Raw genomic sequence first — 23749 nt, forward strand, 5'->3', positions numbered from 1 at the left:
TTATCGTATACCAGCTGTGCAATTATTACACTTTTATTGAGACAAGCAAATACTTTAGAAATTTGAATACACGGTCAGCATCTGTCCGAACAGACTCAGAATTAACTACAGGGGAAATGTGACTGGATGAGATTCAGCAGGTCATAGGCGTGATGTGTGTTGTCATTGTAGGAGCTGGTCCACATCCTCCCTCGTCACCGCACACGTCAGCACACAGTTCTCTGGGTATTTACTTCCTGGTGTGTTTCTGCCACTGATCAGTATTATTGGGAAGATGGTGTGAAACTTGACGATGTCAGCCACAGAGTCAAACATCTGAGGACAAAACAAAGATGTCAGCTCCAGCACAGATAAAGAATGTACATGTATACATGCTGGAGAGGTAAGTGCTTGTTGGAATTGGCCTCATGAGGTGTTTCCACCACTCACATCTTTTGAATGTTGTCCTGTTCCCAGAGCGAACTTGCTGCTGCTTTCAAAGAACCGGATCTTTACATTGTAAACCTTCTTCTCGTGATACACAGACAACACCAAAGGTTCGCTGCCGGTGTTGAGGGAACAGTCTCGTACCAGAAACGCACCGTTCTAAAGTCCGGAATTACAAAAAGAAGAGAGAGCTTGACTCTGACATTTTGGTTTCTGTACAGCAGTTCTTTCCCTGAAAGATAGTCTTTGCTTCTCAAACAAAAACCTTGACCTGACCTCAAACTTTTCTAAAGGTTAAACTAACAGGCTGTACAACAAGGATGTGCTAATCATTAAGCTTCACAGACTGGTCTGGTTGGCAGAAATGGATAATAAAAGTGATAATGACCTCACGGACGATGAGAGGAAAACAATATTACACTGTAATATCAGATGTATAATCTTTGAATTAATTTGAATTGCAAATATAATGGTATTCAAACTTTTTAAACCACAACAGACATCAAACGTGGCCTAAGGGTTGTTAAAGAAAACAGAAAATCTTTTTTGAGGCATCAAATCCACTTTTATCAACTCTGAAGATTTGATATTGTTACATATCACTTCATACTTTATCTACGTAATGTTCCACACTTCTGAGTCATAGCGGCTGCAAAGAGAAAATACACTGGAATCCATTCAAATCATATTTCACTCAATTGATTTTGATTATCAAAATAATAAAATTAAGAACATTACTCCTTCGCAGCTATTGTCATACTGTTAAAAGAGGCTGTAATAGCCTTATAGATTATAGGTTTGCATTTACATTGCCACTAGAGGTCGCTGCAGCCCCCTTAGTATTTCTACTCCCAGCGTCTCCTCATCAAACCCTCACCAAGGCAGAGAATACGTGTATTTACCAAAAATGTTTAAAGACATTCCCATTAATCTTTCGTTACCTTGTTCACCAGATGTAACGCATGCTCTGCATCTACCCGACTGCAGACCCCGATGTACCAGTCCTCCTCACAATATGTCTGCCAGTAGAATAGAGATCATAATACTTACATCCTCCTTTATTTCACTGAAGATTTATTTTAAAATCATTTCACAGCACTTTTTACCTGTTGAGGTTTTTCCTTTAGAACAAACTCGTGTTGGTCAAGGTCGTCTTTAGTTTGCGGCCACTCATGGTGATGACGTCCTGACATCCCCCTTTCTTTAAGTAGATGTTATGGTTGATTGATGTGAGTCAATAATAAAAGGAACCGAGCAGGTGAGAAAGTCAATATGTGCGTAATGACACTGATGAGCTGAAACATTACTCACCCAGATTCTGTTGTGACCTGAATAAAGGAAGAAAGCACATTTCAGTAAAACATGGTGTCACACAACAAGTAACAACAAGTAACCACATGAATAAATAAATGCATTTAAAAATACAGTGAGCTACAGAAAGAACTATTCCTGTATTTTTAGGTAACCCATATTAATTTATTTATACACAAAATGCCTGACTAAAAGGAAATTAAACTCTTACCTTATTTCTAAATCATTGGTTTCCAAATCCAAAGAATATTTGAGGTTGTTTTTGGGGCCTGAGACAGTTTCGGGACTCTGTCGACCTAAAATCCCAGAATTACAACTGACAATATGTTTTTCTACAAAATTATATTTTCTATTATATTACATTACCTCTTACCTATGGTTTGTGAACCCAATACTACCTGTTAAGAGTAATGAAAAGACAGTTAGATTAAAATAAAATGACAAGATGGTTAAGTGATGTGTAGCCAGATTACAAGTTTTATAATAAAGAATAAAAAGTTTAAGTGTTGATTAACTACATTATTTCATGGTTACAGCTCATAAAGGTCATGCTCCAGGACTTGATATATAAATTGAATAAACAGAAGGATAAAAAATAAGTAGCAGGAACAAAAGCAAGACACAGAATTAACAGCAAAATGACAAAGATCTACATTTCACGATAATTGTGTCGGAAAATAAAGCTGCATTTATGATTACTTACTTTTTTAGTCCCCTTCTGTTGCCTGCTGAAATTAAACACAATTACATAAAATCACATTATGCTTTTTATACAGAAATCCTCCGGGCTTTCCTGTGATTATGATTCTAACCAGCAGATGGTGCGACAGCTGCACAGTGTACGGGCCTCCTCTCGCCTTTCTACCATCCACATGTGGGACAGGGGCCCCATGGGGCTGTGGTGAGCCTCAGGGGAATAAAACAACCACAGTGGAGACGTTTCCCTGGTGAAACTAACGTATCTCTCGACTTGTTCTGCCACACATGAGTCTGAGTGTGAGAATCAAACAGGACTCACTCTCTCCTGCAGGCCTGAGTCCATCCAGGAGGCTGATTCACTAACTGCAGGGAGGAAGATGGAGGTGATGGAGAATACCTGGAAGAGCCAGACATCAGCTGTAAGTCTGTTTATATGCACAGTTGAATATATTGAATAGTATAGAACAGTAAATTACCTTTGGGAGAGCTGAGGAAGGAAAAGAGACAGAGAACAATGGATGCAGTTAATAAACAGTCGTTATGACCCTGGTGTAAATAACTCAGGTGTTTACCTGGTTTCCTGGAGGCACAGGTGTGAATCTCTTATCTGTAAACACAACATTTCAGATCAATATCTGGGATGTGACTGTGAACTGGGTTTCGTTATATATTTGTTCCTGTTACCTAAAACGGTTTTTCGTCTGCCAGGCTTCAGATCTCTATTAACTGCAGGTCCTGTTAATTTAAAAACACAATGCAGAAAACTGAATATCTATTTTCAGGGTTCAGGGTAGAAATTTAAAGATTTTAAAAAACGGACTAAGAATTATATGCATCAAAACCTACTGAATTTCTTTATTTGTGGCATTTATTATAGACACTCGTTTGTATTCACAGTTATTATAAAATGAGTATAAAGTTCTCGTAAAATATAATGAAAGCATCTTTCTGTTCACTTGACAAATATTAAGAAGAGAATTAATCAAAGCTACAGTGGCAAAGAAATATCTTACAGGCAATACTTAATAGTGACTAATGACATAGGAATAGAATATTTTAAAATACTGGAATATAACTCTGAAGATCCACTCTACCCAATGCTGCATTTGGAAAAACAAATATTCTCGCTGAGAGGCTCCGAAGACAAATTCTACCGGATCTGCCACAGGAAAACCCTTGTTATCAAACATTTCTGTTCAACACTGGAAACCCTCAATAAAAACAGTTAAAAAGATGATCGAGGGAGATTTGAGGCACATGATCTCAATTTCACTTTACCTGTCGTCGGTGGGATTTCTCTGTGTGGAAATCTGAGCTGGGAGCTGGAGTGACCCTGATAAGACCAATCATACAATTATTATAATAATGATATAAAAGTTAGAAATGAAATGACAAAACCGAAAGTATAATTCCCACAGAAATCGACTTGGATGCAAACACAGTACATTGTTTGATTAATGTTACATCAGAGATTTACAGGAAAATAATATTAGATTTAAAGGGAAAGTTGCTGATTTCTCTGAAGGTACAAGAGTGTACAAGTATAAGCAGGTATTTATTGTGGTTCAATGGTAATTATGTATATTCACTTGTGAAAGTCAAACAGAAACCTTACAGTGAGGCGTGAGGAGGGGCTCTGAGCTGAATGCAACCATGGAAGGTCCCTGTCTGGAAACCATAAAGAAACAGTGAAACGTTCATCAGGGTCGGTGACGATGTTAGAATCACTGCCAGTTCACAGTTTCACTTTCTTGGAGTTTGTATCGTTCTCGTAACTCAGCAGCACATTGTATTGATTACAGAGGGAGAGAACAACCACAAGTGTGAACACGTTTAAAGGCCACATTCAGTCCATGTAAAGCTACAGACGTGCAGCTGTGAGGCCCCTGGCTGGGGGCCACATCCAAGCAGCCGGGTAAAGGGAGACTGTTCACGCTACACAATTAACGATAATTGTGATCTCCCGCAGTCTGACTCAGCCGACAGATGGCTCTGGAGACCCACTCGCAGATCATGCTCACTCAGCAGGAGCTCCGTCTCTCAGAACCACACAGCTTTCATTGTCATCACAGTCTGTGTGTGTGTGTGTGAGTGTGTGTGTGTGCGCTTCATTGTGATCACATTCTCTAGAACATAGTAAAGAAAAAGTGAAACATACTCCACATCATTGTGTCAACTAGCAAACACAGCAGGTTTTAACAAGTTTGTGACTCACAGCTTATTCTTATGCGCAGGTTATTTTAGGCTATTTCAGAACTATTTAAAAATGATATGTGGTTTGTTTTTTTAAATGGATGGCAGATGGAAATATTAAGGGATCAGACTGCAATGAGATTTCTGTTTTGTACATCTTATATTTTTTTTTTTTGTATCTAAAATACATTTGTTTTATTGGCACTTATGTGTGCTGGACATTTAGTTTTAATTCAATATCATAATTTTTTCGTTATTGCTACAACTGAGTCTCCCAGAAGCACAGAAAGATTTAGATTTAAGAGTCGTATAAATCCTTTAACGTTGTTTTACAATTTAAAAGAAAGAAATAGATAAGAAGAAATGATGAGAGTTAAACAGGAGGAGTGATATACAACCAAAGTCAAAGGTCAGATTTACTTTTAAAAATGGACAGAATTACTTGTTCTTTGTGATTTAATGTTGTTCACTGCACTGCAATAGAAAAATATTGCACACTGATAAAAAACAACAACAAAGCAGCTCTTTCTCAAATGATACTGAAGGAATTTAAAAACTGAACCTCCACCGGTTTACTTTTATGTTTTTGAGTGAAGACAAACTAATGGACTTATCTAGGGTTTCTTTGAAAATTTTAAATTAAATAAAAATTGAAATAAAACTTTAATCAAACTAAACTCATATATATAAGAATAAAAGACTAAGTTGAAAAAACACATGCGTCTCTACCTGCGTACTCCATTTCATCATAAATGGGCCTGGCAGGAAGTATGCACACGCTCATGACTTCCTCCTGGTCATCCACCACGGCGTACTCGGGCTCAGTGATGTCGCTGTAGCTACCGCATATCTGATTTCTGGTGTGATCCTGTGGAGACAAAAGTGCAGCTTCCTCATACTGAAAACACAGAGTGTGCTACAGACAACCTTTAAAAAACCTGCTGCTTAATGAGCACTTGTGTCTGGAGGTCTGAGACTCAGATGTTACATCACTTTTATACAATGCAACACACAAACCTGCAACATTTCAAAAAGGCAAAGAGATTCTCAACACTGAACTCTTTGAACTCAATAAACGACTGCTTTTGATAAAAAATCCTTTTCTGCATTCACTCTCTTACTGGAAAATAAATACTTACTTAAATAATTAACCTTACAGAGGGAATTCAATATAGTCTGTAATGACCTCATATTCAGAGAGGACGTTTTATGTTTAGTTCCTCGACACTCACACAACACCGATAAGCACAGGAGGAGATAATGAGCTGTTGCAACATCCCCCCTCTGCTCGTCTCTCAGGTAATTCTTTATCTTCACAGTTACACAGTTACACCGACACAAAGACGCACACGGTGTTGAAGTGTTACACAACAAACACTGAATGTTTCTGTGGATTTAAGTGCCTGTGGGGAAGCTGCAGAAATAGGTGGGATTAGGATGAATACCTTATCGCTGGGTTCATCAGTCACGGCCAATCAAACCAGCTGCTCTGGGTTTTTAATTTGAAAGCTACATGGATATGAATGTGTTGGTCCTGCTGCTGCACAACAACCATGAAGCATTAGTGCAACGCCGAGGCACAATATTTCACCACAGGAAGGAAATGTTCGCCTCTGTATGCAGGTTTTGTTTTTATGTCGTCCAAATGTTATGAAAGCACAGTTTAAAAAAAAGACAATAATTCATAGAACAGCCACATGTTTAACATTGGTCTGACAAGTTGACAATGTAAATTAGGTTTTGTTAAATTATTCAGAGAGAAATGTGGGTGAAAAAATACACTTTTGCAAAATATGGAAAAATGTATCTACAGATGATGTTCATGATCATAAAACAAAAATGTAATATCTGATTTACAAGCCTGGTGGCTTGTTGCAGTACAGGTCATAAACCCTGCCTCCTCCATGTGAGCCTCTTGGACATGGACAAAACAAAAGGAGTAAAAGTAAACACCAAGTAAAATCTTCTCCACTATGTTTTCTGTCATATTACTTATGTCTTAGTTCTAAGTTTAGTTTTAATGACTTATTTGAAGCTATAAAACAACAACGCGGAGACGCGTGGTCCAATCTTTATCTACTTCTATGTTGTTAACACACATTCATCTGCCGGTTAATTATTCAGTCACGACGTATACTGGCACTGGATCAGATTCTAAATGTTTGTTAAAGTATATTTCATCACATTTCCGAAGACTCCGGATGAAACAGGCACATCCTCTATCTCAGCCTCAAATCAACTAAATATGAGGCTTTTCAAATACGTCCTGGAGGCACAAATATTTAACAACACAGTCAGGAAACCTTAGTCCAACACTTAAACTGTTTATTTCCAACGTCTGTGACTTTTATATTTGTTAAAGAAGTAGAGAATCACAAGGACATGGCACAAAAAGAGCTTCTCTTTGGTTCTGAAGAGGCAAAGTGAGGGTCACCTCAACACTTAGCATTACCTTTAATTGCTCGGTGCGGCTTTTCTGAAAAAGACCGAGAGCTTTTCAAAGAATTCAAAGGGACAAAAATCCCCCTGAATGTAAAAAAAGCAGCTTTTGTACGAACTAAACGAACGCTGATTCATCACAGTCAAATATTCATTATATTCATAAACACAACAAGATGTTAATGTGCACATTTCATCTCCAACAGAAAAAGCTCATACAAATAAAATGAGACTATAACTCTCCCTCACAACGTTGATACATCAACGTTATTTAGTGCGAATTTGAAAGATGATTATTGCATAAATTCATTAAAACAAAACAGAGAGAATAAATGAAGTAGGAATATGAATAAAAGGGATATTAATGCAACGCTGGGAAGAATCAGCGTCGGCACTGTGTTGTTCTCGCTGTGCACTAACAATGACAGATCAGAAACCGGCTCTTTACTCCTTTCTGTGCTGAAAGGTAATTATCATGTGGCTCCGAACTCCCCAAGTTCCCCCCCCGGGAACGTTCATGTGGAACCAGCAGGGAAACGCTGTCGACACGGCCGCTATAACTCACCATTATCACAGCTGACTCATGGCCGGTCCCTCTCACAGCAGCTAGAGACAAAAATGGAAACCATCATTAGTTTGGGCGATACGCTAAAGACTGCAGCCTCTCTGTCCTTTTCTTCCTCAATGAGGTTTTATATAAAGCTACACAGAGCTGTATGTTTTCACGTGTCTAACATGCAGGGGAAAGAAACTGTGTTTGAATTCACTGAGAAATTAAGATTTGAAACGTATTTATTTGTGACAGAATCACCTAAACTGTGAAATGATCCTTGTGCTGCAGACAGAGCAGCAGATGCTGTTTGAACAGCTTAAATAAATGATCCGATTAATGATCGGATTGATTTGGTTCATCTTGAATCAATAAACAACATCCCTCTGAGCTTCATCATTTTTATGTTTTTCTCTAAATTATCTTTTATTTCTTTGTAAAAGCTGTTTGGTGTTGGTTTAACACTACTGCTGCAAAGGCGCAAATTAATACTTTTAAATTATATTTTCTTTAAACAAATTAATTGAATGCCCATCGGTGCCACGTTTAAGGCAGAATAATCCAGACTTTGGGTTGATTTATATAAGTTCCCACTTGTGTTCACATTGATTTATGCCGAGCAAAGGTTGAACAGCTGTGCTTTAATATATAGATACAACCATAAACTTTTAATAACAAGTACAAAATATTGATAACAGAAAAATAGGTTTCAGAGGATTTTACTGAAGAAAGTTTGAGAAAGGTAAATTATCTTTCTATGGGAAAAACATCACAAATTCTTAGGATTTTGTATCAATTTTAGAAATCCTGTTTCCAGGAGTGAAGAGAAGCTCAGGGTCAGAGCTGATGAATCATTTTTTGATTGACAGTTTTTCTTTTCCTTGAAATCTCCTTGGACGTGGAGGGAAGCAAAACAGGAAGCAGGAAGGAAACCTGCCTGAAATAGAAGTTCAGAAAGGCCCAGGGAAAGTGAAAATGCCAGAAGACATTACAAGCTACCAACTCACATCCCAACAGGCAGAGTCAGACTCAGTATTGGATTTGGCAGCGTGGTCCGACACTTAGCGGGGGGGCCTGTCTACTTTGTGGAGCTTAGTTGGCCACGGGAAGTGGTGTTGGATGAAACGAAAAGGCGGAGATTAGATACATGGGAGCTAGTGTCTGAGGTTGAGCAGCTATAGTCCAACAAACTTCTGCCCCATGGAAATTGGGTGCAGAGGATTTGTGGCAACTCAAACCAACGAGCTGCTGAAGGATTTGTGACCCGGCTCCGCTGTGGCATCGAGAAAATATCGAGTGCAGAGCGAGAGAGAGCTCAGGCCGAGGAGAGACGTGATACCAACAGGGTTCATACAAGGAAATACCATTAACCCAGCATTGCTTTTGATTAAATATAATTTAATGTTGTCTAAAATGTTCTAGTTGGTGTTAATAAGAGTATTAAAGTTTATTTATACACTGATTTTAAATCAAGAACCAGGTCTTTGATTACATTTGCTGTATTTTCTTTTAAATCCTAATAAACACCCAGTTCACATCTGCAAATTCCATATGTGATACATATTTTTACATTCAAATATAAATCAAAGACTAAATCATGAATAATAGAGATAATAAACAATTGAACCGCAACTGGATTCCTGTTCTTGAATCTTACTCAAAGTGTTAATCCCCTCTTTGAGACAGAGTGTCCTAAACTTCAAAGACAATCTCTTCTTTAAATTTCTGAGACTTTTCATCTATTTTTAACGTCCGAGCCGCTTCTCTTTCTCTTTACTCCGTCCTCCTCGTTCACATCGACACAAATACCCCCAGTGAAAGCGACCTACCTTTTGGACTGGCATCGGTGAGTGACCGGCAATGTGTTCCAGGAATAGAGAGAACACGGTTTACATGAACTCCTGGTCTGCTTCAAGTCTCTGTGACGGAGGTACGCAGCCCACTGCAGTCACCCAGAATGACTTCCTGTGTGGTGAATAACTGTGTGAGGTCTTCACACTTGTTTTAAACACAAAAGAGGTTTGTTTCTTCCTCTGCATCCATCCTTTGATTTAACAGGTTTTCCAACATATCTCAACATATTTTGAGGCATCAGCTGTGATACATTGTTGTTTAAAAGGCCCGTGGAGCTAATTTCTGCATCGACCTCTTGACATTTAAAAAGGTTTTGATCTCGAGCTGCAGCCTCAAAGTTTCCTGTGCTACCTTTTCTCATACCCAATAAGTGTGTGTACGTGTTTGTGTGTGTGTGTCTGTCTATTCATGAAACCACTGTTCAAAAATCCAAAATATGATTTTGAAAGCCAGGCCCTGAGCGATTGTTCAGTAAATCTTGGCAAAAAGACCCGAATTTATCAGTGCTGCAGGTATTTCTCTACATTTGAGAAAGGGACACGCTGACATTTCAACTTCTGCTCTGTCAAGTGCAAGAGGAAGCAGGGTGACATTTTCTCCTTTAATTAGATCAATCCCCTGGCTTCGTTTATACATCAAACAAGCAGACGAACCCAATTCTAATTTGTGCCAATATTTTGCTCAAGCTTAACCTTTCAAAGTGATATTTTCCCTCAGCTTAATATTTTCATTTTATACCACAAACACTTAAAAAAAGGCACATTTACAGCACTCAGGTGTCACATGGTTTGTATCAGGGGTGGACCAAGGATTTTTTAGGGGCCATAATTTACACAATTACGTGTCCAACATTCAAGCACAATTACTGATACAGTAAGGTGCACATGTCCTTGTTTTATTTAAGCTCTATAGCTTTGATTCAGCACATTTTTCTACTTCAAAAAACATCGTAAAATAAAAATAGATAAATTGTTAGAAAGTGACAATCTGCCCCTGTCTGCATTAATCAGAATGACGGTTGTGTACTATGCTGGGTTACACTCACATAAAGCAAAACCCAGATAATTAGAGGCATTACACTCTGGCTATTAGTCGGCACACAAGAGCTGAAATGAGGCAGAAAATATGCTGAATCATGCTGAGAATATTTTCAGCGTCGGCCATGAAGCTAGGTTTTATTGGTCTGTGCAGCACCGGCAGCAGTTACAGATAAAGAGACGAGCATCACTCACTCTTATTGTAAACCTTGCAGCCAGTGCAGGATATTACAACGGTGATGTTCTGCTTTAAGGCCTTCCCTTTCAAACCTTCACAGATTGTGGCCTCAGACATAAAAGCTCTGCTCACCAGGCACTGCAGGTTATTCCTATGAATTCAAGTATATTGGAAAGTTTTGTTGCTAAACTTGACAAAGGTCAAGAACAACTTTGGTATTTTACATTTACGCTGTTGCCAAACTGATGATCTCAGTGAAGATTGAGACGACACACTCAGTGACTCTCCTCTGGTTTGAGTGGAGCAGTCCTCTGGTGTTACTGTCTGCAGTGCGTTGGAGGCCAGATGCAGCAGAGCACAGGCGCACAAGGTCAGCCTCCCTCCTGTGGTTTCTTCTGCAATGGTATAGCCTGACTTCCTGTGAGAGATTACCATCTAGCCTCTCATATTCTCACTGATGCTTATCTCTTGAGCCGCCAACGCCAGCTCCCCGGTCGTCTCTACACCTTGGCCCCCAGCGACAGCCCCATCAGCCTGTCAATCTGGCAGCTCATCCTGTGTCCTCCTCCCTGGACCTGTCACTGGGAAATAAGATCCAGAGCCACAGCCTGAGGGGTGAGGAACACTGGGGATGAATGTGGGGGGTTTGTGAGAGAAATGTCTGTAGTTTTATAGGTTGATAAAATCCAAGTTCTTCATGCATTCACGGGCGTCTCACTTTGACGTCATGTGATTGTAATCATAAACCACATCAATTAGCCTCTGAACAGCTGCTGCTCCCCCCCCCTATTACACAGAATAACCACAGAGTGAAGGTAAATGTGGCTACGCATTTCCTATGAATACACTTTTTTACTTTCACAAATTACTCTTGAAGATTTTTTTCATATCACAGCTTTGTTTCAGGCTGAAACTGCTGGAAGGGCACAAAAGTTTGTTCAGACAACCGTTTAGGTGTTCCTGTCTCATCCAGCGCCTTTATCTGCTCCAAGATTTGCTGTGTCCAAAACTGACTGACTATTTTAAAACAAATGAATTTCCCATTAACCTTAACCACATAGTGTAGAAGTACATTCTGCCCCGAAGAAGCTGCGCCAGTCACAGGACGTATTTTAAACTTCACTTTTAAACACAAAAACAGTACCCACTCCTGGAGAGACAGTTCATATACAGCACATTTAATATCAATTCAATAGTCAAGTTAACGTAAACTATTCTGCATGAAAAGATGATGCAGATTATTTAAGTCCAATTAAAGCTAGGAAATACGATTTCAGCATTTTCAATCCATAAAATTACAAGTCTTTTTCAAGTAAAGTACTCAAATATCAAACACAGGCTGACACAGGATCCTGATAATAATTATAATATGGGGATAATAATGAAGTTTCAATGAATCCATGAAGCTGCTGCTTTCTTGTAGAAATATTGGTGTCCAAAAGTTACAGAAATTCCTCTGGTAAGCACTTTAGTTGAAGTACATACAACTTATCTAATACCTTCGTATAAACCCTCATTATTGCCATAGAAACATGATAGAGATAATGAACTTAACAAATTTCAGTTTTTTACTGTGACTTTCAGGTGAAACTTAGTTAGAGTCTGCAGGTTTTATTCACTGTGCATTCAGCCTCGTCTACAGCTTATAAGAGAAGGATGAGATGATGCCATAGAGCCAGATACGATCTGGGAGAGGCAGAGGGCAGGTAGTCTTGCCGGTCTGGCTATCTATCTGATGAGAGTGTGATTCAGCAGCGTGAATAATTAAAGCCGGGAGCACTGATAGGAATCTGTAGACGCCAGGCTCAGATAATACTGGACGGATATCGGGGGCCTCCGGTGCAGGGAGGTGGCGGCCGGGACGACATCAGTCACCGTGCCCGTGCCCCAGGCAGCCGCCAGGCCACCGAGCTGAAGGTCAGCAGATGATGGATGGACAGAGACCGGCGGTGGCTCTCCGCTGAAGTTGACTAGAAAACGAATGTCCTGTACATGAAATATTATCCCCACGGAGGAAGATACCTGATCTGATACTGCAGCAGCGTGTCATGGCTTTGTGAACTTTGTGAAAAGCTGCGGTCCATCAGCTTGAAATGCCGTTTGTGACAAGGAGAGGAGGAAAGAAAGAGAATTTATTCCATTAGCAGAGGCAGCGTTTTGTTGATGCTACATCAGAACAATCCTCATCTCAAAATGATTCATCGTAATTACTCCTCGAAGGGTCAAAAGTATTTTTTGCATCGTCTGGATTTTCTTGTTGAAGAGTCAAAGGCATTTTTGTTTGTCTTGCATCGTCATTGATTTTCCCTTTTAGCAGATTTCTCAGACTTCTTTAGTAGCAGCTGAATAGAAATGAACTGAGCCCTGAGCGTTCGGAGGAGGATGTTATTTTTGAGAACCAGTCCTCTGCGATTCTGCTACATCTTCCCACTCAATGACAAAAAATTTAATTCATGTTTGTCTTGCAAAGGATGTCGCACCAAATATAGACAGGTAGTGCGTGCAGAAGTTGAAACAAGCCTCTGTAAGAAACCAACCACTAAAGAGCGTCCTCCTCCCAGCCGAGTATTAGTTTTTTTTTGCACCTCTCTCTTAGTCGCCTCCTTACACTGCTACATTCATTATAATGGTAGCAGTGTGTTTGCAGAGCCTCCGCAACGCCAAGGATCCCCGTATTCAGGTCAACTCACAGCCAGAACTATTCCTTGATTATTCCGTATTTATCAGTCGTTCCCCCACTGTGGTGCGGAGTCTCTGGAAGATGTGCCTGGGTGAGACGAGCCCAGGGCTAATGAGCTGCGTGCTAGCCTGCTGATTGTCGGGCGACGAGCTGCGCCTCGACCCGCTCAGAAGTCACATTCAAATAATCATCTCACTCAGGCCGAGGCAAGCCAGTGATGTGGGAGAGCAATGCTAATGTTGAGGCGTTGGCTGCCTCATCGATAAAACACCCAAAGTGCATCCGAAAAACCCTCACACGCTGCAGATGTGGTTCACGGCTCGAGTGGCAAACATGTGTTTCGCTTGCTGTGTAAGAAATGTGTTTTGAATGGCGGCCATTACACTGAGATTAGAGTTCTGAAGCCTGTGAGGTTGCTCTGTAGTTAAGTGCAAATGTCAACATGTGCTCAGCAGGTTTGTCCTGCTCAGATCGGTAATTTTTCAAATTAACACTGGTTTAATTTTGCAGGTATTTTGTTGTAAAGAAAAATATTTGGACACATTGAAGTGTTGCTCTCATGATGCTGTGAGACAAAAACCGGAGTAAAATTCATCTTAAATGAATATTACCTCAAATTTCATCACAATTCAATAGTTGTCTAGACACTCAAAATCACAAATGTCAACCCAAATCATCTTATACCCACAAATCTCTTAGATTTCACTGTAATTCATCCAGTACGTCAGCCTGGATCAAATTAGTCTTTTGAACTATAACCTTCTCCACACTTTGTAATTTTTCCTTTATGATTCATAAATGGACTCAAATTTAAACAGTGACTCTTAGCCTGTGAAAAACTGTCATGTGTAAGTTTCAGCTTTAAGTTATTAAATTTCGCCGTTTAAAAAGGTGCGCGACTCCCAGTGAAGACACTCAAATCTGAATATAAATATCTTTCTATTTTTCTAAATACAATTTGCTGTAGTGCTACATCAAAGTAGTGAGACAGTGAGAGCACTCTGTGTGTTTGAACAAATAGAAAACACCCCACACCACATATTTACATAGACCAAGATATAATTTCCTGAACATTACGTATTAAACATGCAGCGTTACTGAGAAATGAAAAGTCCGACTGATGAAGAATCTTTTTTTCTGCAGCTCACACGTTAATTTCCTGTTTAATGGTGCACCTGGTAAACACCCGTACAATCTCCTCAGGGCTCCAACTGCCTGTGGCGAGAGACACTGATAGCATCCGCATGTGTTCTCTGTTTAAATAAACAAGTAAACACTGTGATATGTTGAATTACAAAGCATCTGCTGCATCTGAAAGTGTAACGTTGTGTTATCTACACACAGAATAAAGAGAGCTGGAGATTTTTACTGATTTAAATGAGCAATTATCAAAGTTCATAGTTTCTTAATCAATTTTCTGTCACTTCTCAGGTTCAGCTCTGGAGCACTGGTTGGTTCCTGGTTGCCCGGGGCAGCGATGAATTTACCATATACTGTGGAGATCATAAATAGAGATGGCTGACGCATCTCCAAATCTTACTCCGATCCAGAAATGAAGCCAAAATATCACGAAAGCTGCCGTCTTGTGCTTCTAGAGTTAGAGCCTGTGTAGTCAGACTTAGGGACAAGATGAGTCAGAGATTCAGAAAACTTTGCAGAAAGTAGAACAATTATGTACCTTTACCCTGCGGTCAAATTACACCACTTAGAAAAAAGGTCAAAACTCCATGGACTGACTTTTAAAAGGAGCTACACACACACACACACACACACACACACACACACACACACACACACACACACACACACACACATGTGATCAGGAATAATGGATGAGCAGCGCCTTGGTCAAGTCTAATTAAAACAACCTCTTGACCACTGAATCCCGATCCTCACTCTCCTGGACACCTCTTGTCTGCTCACGTGTAGCAGCCTGTCGGGAGAGCAGGCATCAGACCAGCAGGTTCACAGTTCAGCTCCTCTCCCCGGCCTCGGCCTCCAGTAAACGTGGCTCTACATCACCTCGGACACAATCCATCCCCATTAACTGGGAGCTGCAGGAGCCTATTTCATCCTCATTGCCTCTGGTGCCTGAGTCCGACAGCCGCTTCCATTCATGTAATCCAGGAATCTGGATGAGCCGTGTCCCGCCGCCGAGGTTCAAGTGGCTGAGAGGACACGCCGGGGCAGAGAATGAAAGTTAATTGACTGTGCGATGACTGTAACGATTTGAACCAGACAAGAGTGTGAAAACCATCATTAGATCCTCGGCAATTAGCACCCCTGCTAACAGGAAATGTGCCACCCATGCAAATGATGGTTAATATACTGAGGATGCCCACATTACATTTGCCTGTGCAAAATTGATCTATCTGTCTTCCTGTCTTCCTGTCTATCTATCTATCTATCTATCTATCTATCTATCTATCTATCTATCTATCTATCTATCTATCTATCTATCTATCTATCTATCTATCTATCTATCTATCTATCTATCTATCTATCTATCTATCTATCTATCTATCTATCTATCTATCTATCTATCTATCTATCTATCTATCTATCTATCTATCTATCTATCTATCTATCTATCTATCTATCTATCTATCTATCTATCTATCTATCTATCTATCTATCTATCTATCTATCTATCTATCTATCCATCCATCCATCCATCTATCTATCTATCTATCTATCTATCTATCTATCTATCTATCTATCTATCTATCTATCTATCTATCTATCTATCTATCTATCTATCTATCTATCTATCTATCTATCTATCTATCTATCTATCTATCTATCTATCTATCTATCTATCTATCTATCTATCTATCTATCTATCTATCTGTAGCATTTCTGATGCTTTGTCATCTTTGAAGCATGAGGAAACAACCTGTCTTTAATCATCTGACTTTTAATTAGTTGTTGTCCTTGTTTTTGTTTTTTGGATTCATATCTTTGCACTTTGAGCTTCTCTCTGAGTGTGTGTTACTTCCTTCCTCTGATGATATCCTGTCCTGCCTTAATTCGTCTCACCTGAGTCTTGTTAACTTTGTGTATTTAGTCTGGTCATCTCGTCTGTGAATGTTCCAGCGGTTTCATGGTTTCTCTTTGTTTTTATTCCTCATGTATTTGACCAGGTCACATTTTTTTTGCATCTGTATTTGGGTCCTCATCTGTTTCCAGTCTTTCCACCAGTATATAGCACTGCAACAACAGTATGAACAGAGATGTATTTAACTATCTGAGTTGTGGTTTTCTTATATAACACGAGGTGGATGATGATGCTGTGCACAGTGCGTTTTCATGTCTACTCTGCTTATCTGAATTTGTGCATTTCATGGTGTAAACCCGTTCCTTAGACTGATTGAGGTTTGTCGTTCTTTACAGAGGAAATATGAAACCATGCAGACTGAAGTTTTCATGGCGCTGCTCAAAACTTACACAAACTCTCAAGGAAAAATGAAAGCTTGAATAAATGATATATGTCACTCGTGTAAATCTGAATCTCCAGGGTTATTTTTGTCACTTGAAGTGAACTTACAGTGTTACCATCAGTGTGATGACACAGGGAGGTGTTGCATCACTTCATTTGTTGGCAGTCACCACTTGGTGGTGCCAGTCATCCCACATCTCTCATCTCTCTGGTTTCCTCTGTAAATATACTCAGCAACACTTTATTAGAGATTTCATGCAGGATGTCTCGTAAAGAAGATGGTGTCAAGATAAGAAAATATAACAGTCGGATTGATGCGCTAACTGTTAAATCTACAGACGGTTGTAGAATATACTTGTTAAAAATAGTTGTGAAAGTAATACCTTGTGTTTTTACTGTTGTCTCAGTGCGATAAGAAAACAGTGATGGTTCAAAGTGATTCATTAGAAAAAACAATAAAACAAGCATTTAGATTTTTCTACAAAATTTTTCTTTTAATCAAGGGCTATTTCATATTGTGTCTGCATTACTGCTTTTGTAAATTTTAGGAAATTGTCGAGAGGGGATTTGCATCTCTTTAACATCTGTAAATATTGCTTTGATAAATACTCTATAATAACCGTGATGTGCTGCGGTCGATTAGCACCAGAGTGTGGCACAAATGTTTGGAGTAAAAGAAAGAAAGGAAAGGAGAGGATTTATTGAAAGGGTCGTGTGGACGGAGGTGGAATGAGTGAGGAGGTAATTGTCAGAGGCAGAGGGCAGGAGGTGCAGTGAGGAATGGCCGGGCACGGTGGATGTATGAGGGAGGCAGCAGGTGACGGCGGGTTGTGGAGCAAGTTGCCGGGCAGGCGGGTGAGATGTGACCCTGGAGCTCCGGAGGTAACAAATGGGTGAGGAGAGAGCTCATGAAGAACACTAGAGAGGCCGGGAGCGTTAATACCACTGAAATAAGAGTCTGGTGAAAGGGTGAGTGACGAGAGATACTGGAGGATGATGAGTGTAATGGAAGGCAGATGTGTCATCAGCATGAAACATGGAGCCAGGGAAGATACACACACACTCGCACACACGCACACACACACACACACACACACACAGTCTGCATTGTGAACTCAAGCAAAGATACATATAAAGAGGGATGGCACCCTCAGCTAAAAATAGTAGTTGCCACCATAGAACTATTTTAAAAGTCTTTTTAACATTCTAAAAAGTGTTTAGTTATTACTTCCTGTTGAAGTGAAACCTTTGCTGTTATTGGTTCTCCATTCCTGTGTGTGTGTGTGTGTTTGTGATTGTGTGTAATTGTACATATATCTTTGGACTTCTGATCCACTTTCAATGGGCTGCTTGAGACTTGCTTTTAGGCTTAGAACTAGGTTTAGTTTAGGACTGGGGTAACTCGTGGTGGGTAGAGTAAGGGGGCACTGTAGACTTCCAATATCTACTGTATCCTGTTAGATAGGCACGTCCTCATCAGGACTCTGGTTTGTGCTTATGATGGAAAAAGTCCAAAAGATGTAACAAAGAAGAGCACAAACACACACACACACACATACACACACACACACTCACACACACACACACACACACACCCACAGAGACAACGATGGCTGGCCTCGTAGACTCTGGAGCTGGTGCCATATTTCAGGTCTAGTGCCTCTAAATTGGGTACAAGCCCCTCGTGGAACAATTGAACCACTGTGAGCCGAGCATGAAAAAACCTGACTGACCTGACCTGTTTAATTTTAGTATCAGGTCACTGACCACAGCTCTTCATTCAGACTGCTGCTGTGAGAATTTTACTCAGTGCAGGATTTTCTTTTGTAATAAATGTGTCTACGAGGTAACAAATCAGTGAATCGCAGAGATGTTATTTTTTCTCAGATGGAATCAGTGTGCAGGGGCGATATTAATTTTAACCGTGACAGTTTTCAGCCTATCGAGTGTCAGAAGAACAGTGCATCAAGCTTTAGTTAACCGTAGTGACTGAGGCAGGATTGTTGGTGTGAAACCGGCTGGTCCGAGTGTCTCTGAAGCTGCTGATCTCCCCCAACAGTTTCAACAGTCTACTCAGAAGAAAAAACAGAAGCCTTTTTATCAGCAGGCAGAAACACAGACAGAGGTCAGAATAGAACTAACTGACAAGTTCAATGTGACAGAAGGTCTGCGGTGACTCAGCCACTACTCCTACTGCAGAAACAGCAACAACACAAGATTAACTAAGGGACTGAAGCTGCAGTTGCCACAGGCTGCATTTCTGATGTGACTTCAAGATGTTGGGATCTGAATTTGGCATCAACTGCAAAAAATCCATAGACCCAACCTCCCTTGTTTCAACAGTCCAGGCTGGTGCTGGTCCACGGCTGCAGGTCCTGATTTCTGACGCAATTTAAGCCCCTTAATAACCATCAGTCTTTATTTGAAGCCAAATAAACCACACACTGTATCTTTATATTGCTGCTGACAATGTGCCTCCCTTTACGGCCACAATATGTGGCAAGATAGAAGTAATGCACTTTAAGTTAGTCACACTTTAAATAACGTTAACTTAATTATGTGTAATGATGCTGAAATCTGAGGGTAAAAGCTGTGAAATGAAGCCGTAGAGCTATTCAAATATATAAAGTTGAAGTTAAGTACATTCGCTGATAGATTAACGGAGTGTGACGAAGATGTAATGTGAACGAGTTAAACAGTTAAATAGTAAACATCATTCATGTGGTTATAAGTAAGTTGAAATGTTCAAAAGATGTTTGTTTACATTCTCTGTACATAGTTACCAACGTAATCTAACACAACAAAGTAACAACTAATCTATAAATCACAACGTGCTCTAAAATATTGTTTTGTATCGGACTAATTCCTGAGGGAACTTGTTGTGTTTTTCCTCATTCGAGGTAAGCAACTGTTGTGGAAACAATAGCTAAACCCTGTGTGGTTATTTCCCCCCCGTCTTTCAGGTGCGTAACAAAGACCTCATCTTCTAATGGTCAAAGAAAAAGTTTTCTCGAGCTGTTTCATGAACACAAGCATCTCCAGTCACCAGATCTGAATCCAATCAAACACCTTTGTAGAATGTGAGATTGGCAGCGTGAAAGTGACGGATCTGAAGAACTGATGTGATGAAATCATGCCAACGTCTCAAAGGACTGTCTGACAGTTTGAGGACCAAAGAGAGTGTTTGAAAAGTATAAAATGAAACACAATCGAACTAATCGGTATTTTTATTTAACGGAATAATTCAGCTTTTACATTTATATGAGTTAGATCAGAAACCAACAGTCACAGGTTGCTGTGGTGCAATTTCAGGGACAGAAGCTGGACAGGAAACAACCTAGCCCTTTCCAAACTAAAGCAAAAAAATAAAAGTCTACTTCACCTCAAACACATTGTCTTTTTTAAATACAGAAATAAAACCCAAGAGGGAAAATGAGAAGCTGCAGTTGTTGTTTTATTTTCATGTCCGTACAAAGCCAGGCAAAGATATTTCACAAAGCACAGATAGAAACCACTTTATTTCACTGGGGGATTGGTATCGTCTTGAGGTAAATAATACTGGATCAGGAAATAGCTGAGAGAAATGCTTGAGTAAAAAGAGAAGAGGTAGGAGATGACTGTCCACCACAGTCTCTTAAAAAGGAATCAATGTCACATCCAGAGGCAGAAGCACTGTGGGCGCAGCACCTCTCAGAGATGTCTCGACTCGCCAGCTGCCACCTGGTGTTGGCACAATTCAAAAATTGATGGAAAGTTATGGCTGATCAAAATCTTGGGTTTGGGTTTCCAAATGTTAGTGAATGCACCCTGGAGTCTCCTAGGCCCCTCTAATGGGAGCTGTTTAAGACGATATGGTGAACGAATGAGGAAACTGACAAACAGCTCTGACACTCTGTGGAGCTGCGAGAGGACACATGACACAGATTTGTTCAGGGATGCAAATTAATTCAAAACTTGCTACCTGACTGTTTCACCAGATTTTCAAATTGAAGCTCAGAGAAAGTGACTTTTGTTCGTTTTAATCAGAATCACTGGATACACATTTTAGATATTTGGCAAAACCAAGCCACAAAAGTGGAAAATATCTATTTTCTCCCCATGAGCCAGTTATAAACCTTTAAAAAAATGTATTTGCATATTTACTGATAACTATTGTCTCAGGGATCTGGTGGAAACATTGTGGTTGTGCAGGAGGATGGTTTTGGCTATTCCTGGCACAATAATTTGATATTTTGATTGGCACTATCTTCTTTTGAAGGTTTTTTATAGATAGTATTGACGTGTGACATGTGCAATTAAATCAGCATATTTCTGCAACCCCTAAAGTCTTGTCACTTATGAATATTTTTCTTCATCCACCGTCAGTCACATCAGATAATAGAACAATTTTGCATGTCCCTATTTTTGTAAAAATGCTCAAATTAACCAATTGTGAAAACCGATGATTCATACATCTTAAAGTGCTTCCCTCCTGAATTATTACTCTATTGTGTTTCCTAAATGTTCCTCTTGGGACCAAAATGAAATTGCAGCAACCGCACAGTAATAATAAAAAAACAACAAAACCACTTATAATGCTATGATGACTTAATCTGCACACAACGAGCTGAAGAAAGTTTCAGGCCGTCTGCATTGTGAAGTTTCCAAACTCAAAACCTTGTCCCAGATATTTGAAACCGCTCTGAGCAAGGCGATGAAATTATTACATCAAACTGAGACATCATTGAACTGTTGTTCTTATTTCTGCTTGTACCACGATGGAGGGAACTGAAGGAACAACTCAGCATTTAAGGGAAAACATTGTTAGATTGGATGAGAAAACCACATTACTGTCATTTATAGACTATAGTTGAAGCTACAGCTAGCTTAGCATAAGGACACTTATCTTACAAGTGACCTCGAAGCTCACAAATTATTACAGGCCTCAGCTAAGCTAAGCTAATGCAGCAACATGTGTTAAATTATATAGAATCCCCCTTGAAGAGCTAATGTTAGCATCATCAAAAGTTCTTGTTATGCTTGTTTCTCACCTGTGAACCATCAGTAAACCATTTATTAACCAATAAAGCCATTAATTGGAGTTTAAAGCCTTTTGTCAACGGCACATCATCAGAAAACACTTTCTTTTTCTACTTGTTTATGTTTTTCAGCTTTTAGTAACATCTTCTTACTGTGTTAATTTCTGAACACTAGAGATATTGACTTCTTCCTTCGTTATGCTAAGCTAAGCTAGGGGCTGCTAGCGTCAAACTAACATTTTAGAGTATTGATTTTCTCATCAAACTTTCTGTAAACATTTCTCAAATGTTCATGTATTATCTCAGTGATCCTGATCCTGAACTTCAGCAGCCTGCAGCGGGTTGTACATGCCAAGCTGGAGCGTTGCCAGGTCTTAAACCAAAGCGGCCTTCACTCTCAATGAGGCCTCACACATTCTCAGGGTCAAAGGTGAACCCCCCCCCCCCAGCTATTTGCAAGCAAACAGGAATGCATCCAGACCCACAGCAGCTTCCGATGTTACATTTCTCCTCCAAACTGCAGAAGGTTGGAGCAGCAAGTGAAGAGGAAATTGTGTTGCACTACTGAGAGAGAACGAGACCACAAGACTCTGTCTCTGCCCTCCTAATCCCTCCACCCGTCTAATCCCTCCACCCTTCTCTTTTCATCTCTCTCCATCACCGGAATTCCAAATGGGCGCCAGTGTTTTTCCGCCCGCTTCTCCTCAAAGCTGCATATTAACAATTGCATCGCGGCCGCAAATGACATCGGCAAGGTGCAGCGAGCGACCTTCATTCCTCCGCAGAGGGCACGCCAGTAAATCCATTTCTCCAGAGATGCGGTTCACTGAATAACAAATCACGGGGGCAGACACGGCTCTCTCCCCCGTTAAAGAGGCCTATGCTAGAAGCTTCCCCCACAGGGCCTGTAACACCGGGGGTTTATTATGAGCAGAGGGGAGTGGACAAACAGGGGATGTGCTGCCATGGAGAACTTTACCTCCAAACGTGTGAAGCCTGCTCTCCTCTTTACAAATTTCTTTCCTGATAATAGCCTTGTGTGTAATAAATAAATTCTTGCCGTTCACACATCCGCGAACATTACCGACGAGGCCCTCGGTCTCATCAGGGAGAGATGCACGGACCCATTTCTGCACTGGTATCTCTCTGCTCCTGAACATATTCTCGTACCTCATTTCCCCTTCGAACCAAATCAGCCCCGGGGTACATCAGCCCCCCGTCAAAATCTATTAAGGTGGCTCACATTTCACGGAACCCCCTTATCTTGCTTCATGACCGGTGTAACGTTATTTACACGCCGCAAACAAAATGGTTCCGGCATCGTCGTGGCTGATAAGGGCCTTTAGTCATGGAGCGAGGTGACAGCCACCAGATTACAAGTTGGTGATTTACCTTATTCATTCCTGTGACCTAGAAAAAGACGGCCAATTTCACTCCACTCTGCTGTTCGCCTGCAGCTGGCTTCGTTTACTGTCTGAGGTGTTGTATCGAATCTTCCTCCCCAGGATTGTTCAAACAACTTTACTGTGATTTGAGAATAGATTGGTTTGCAGATTGAAGGAGGAGAGATTCTCAGGATTTGTGGGAAACATTATAGGTTTGCAGGGACTTGGATTGTATCTAGTTTCTGTTTTGTTGACATCCAGTTTACTTATGTATATCAACCGGAGTCTTATTCGAATGATGTCGCCGCTTTTGTCCCCCAGGAAAATTTAATTTGACAAAACAACTTACAAAACAACAGAAGTGCTTCAAGCCGCCCTAAAGTTTTCTACTTCAAAGTTCAGTTTTACAAAAACAATTTGTCAAAAGAAGATCTTAATATATTTCCAGTTGCGGAAATGTAATGACTCAGTATACTCTGAAATGAAATCATTGAATAACTATCATTTATTTTTGATGGATTTCTACATTAAACCCAAAAT

At 40.2% G+C, this 23749-nt stretch overlaps 1 protein-coding gene across 1 annotated transcript; it reads right to left on the reverse strand.

Annotated features, from left to right (window-relative positions):
- Positions 1 to 15: 15 nt before the first annotated feature.
- LOC133012027 (cytokine-dependent hematopoietic cell linker) lies at positions 16 to 9506 on the reverse strand. The gene is made up of 17 exons (XM_061079991.1): positions 9448 to 9506; positions 7634 to 7674; positions 5359 to 5497; positions 4052 to 4104; positions 3715 to 3769; positions 3121 to 3171; positions 3009 to 3043; positions 2913 to 2923; positions 2756 to 2833; positions 2441 to 2465; positions 2111 to 2135; positions 1949 to 2033; positions 1738 to 1754; positions 1533 to 1627; positions 1368 to 1445; positions 430 to 585; positions 16 to 315 (listed from the first exon to the last, which is right to left on the reverse strand). Exons 2-17 carry the CDS (start codon positions 7634 to 7636, stop codon positions 163 to 165), a joined length of 1059 nt encoding a protein of 352 aa, XP_060935974.1. The 5' UTR covers positions 7637 to 7674; positions 9448 to 9506; the 3' UTR covers positions 16 to 162.
- Between the last annotated feature and the right edge of the window lie 14243 nt (positions 9507 to 23749).

The sequence above is a fragment of the Limanda limanda genome, chromosome 10 (assembly GCF_963576545.1).
Source record: "Limanda limanda chromosome 10, fLimLim1.1, whole genome shotgun sequence".
Taxonomy (NCBI): domain Eukaryota; kingdom Metazoa; phylum Chordata; class Actinopteri; order Pleuronectiformes; family Pleuronectidae; genus Limanda; species Limanda limanda.

Bases quoted from the DNA above. Each gene is read 5' to 3' on its own strand.
- LOC133012027 (XM_061079991.1), bottom strand. The intron at 586-1,367 runs GTAACGAAAGAT...TCCGGACTTTAG, and splicing joins CGTTACATCTGGTGAACAAG to AACGGTGCGTTTCTGGTACG. The intron at 316-429 runs GTGAGTGGTGGA...TTTTGTCCTCAG, and splicing joins CAGGACAACATTCAAAAGAT to ATGTTTGACTCTGTGGCTGA.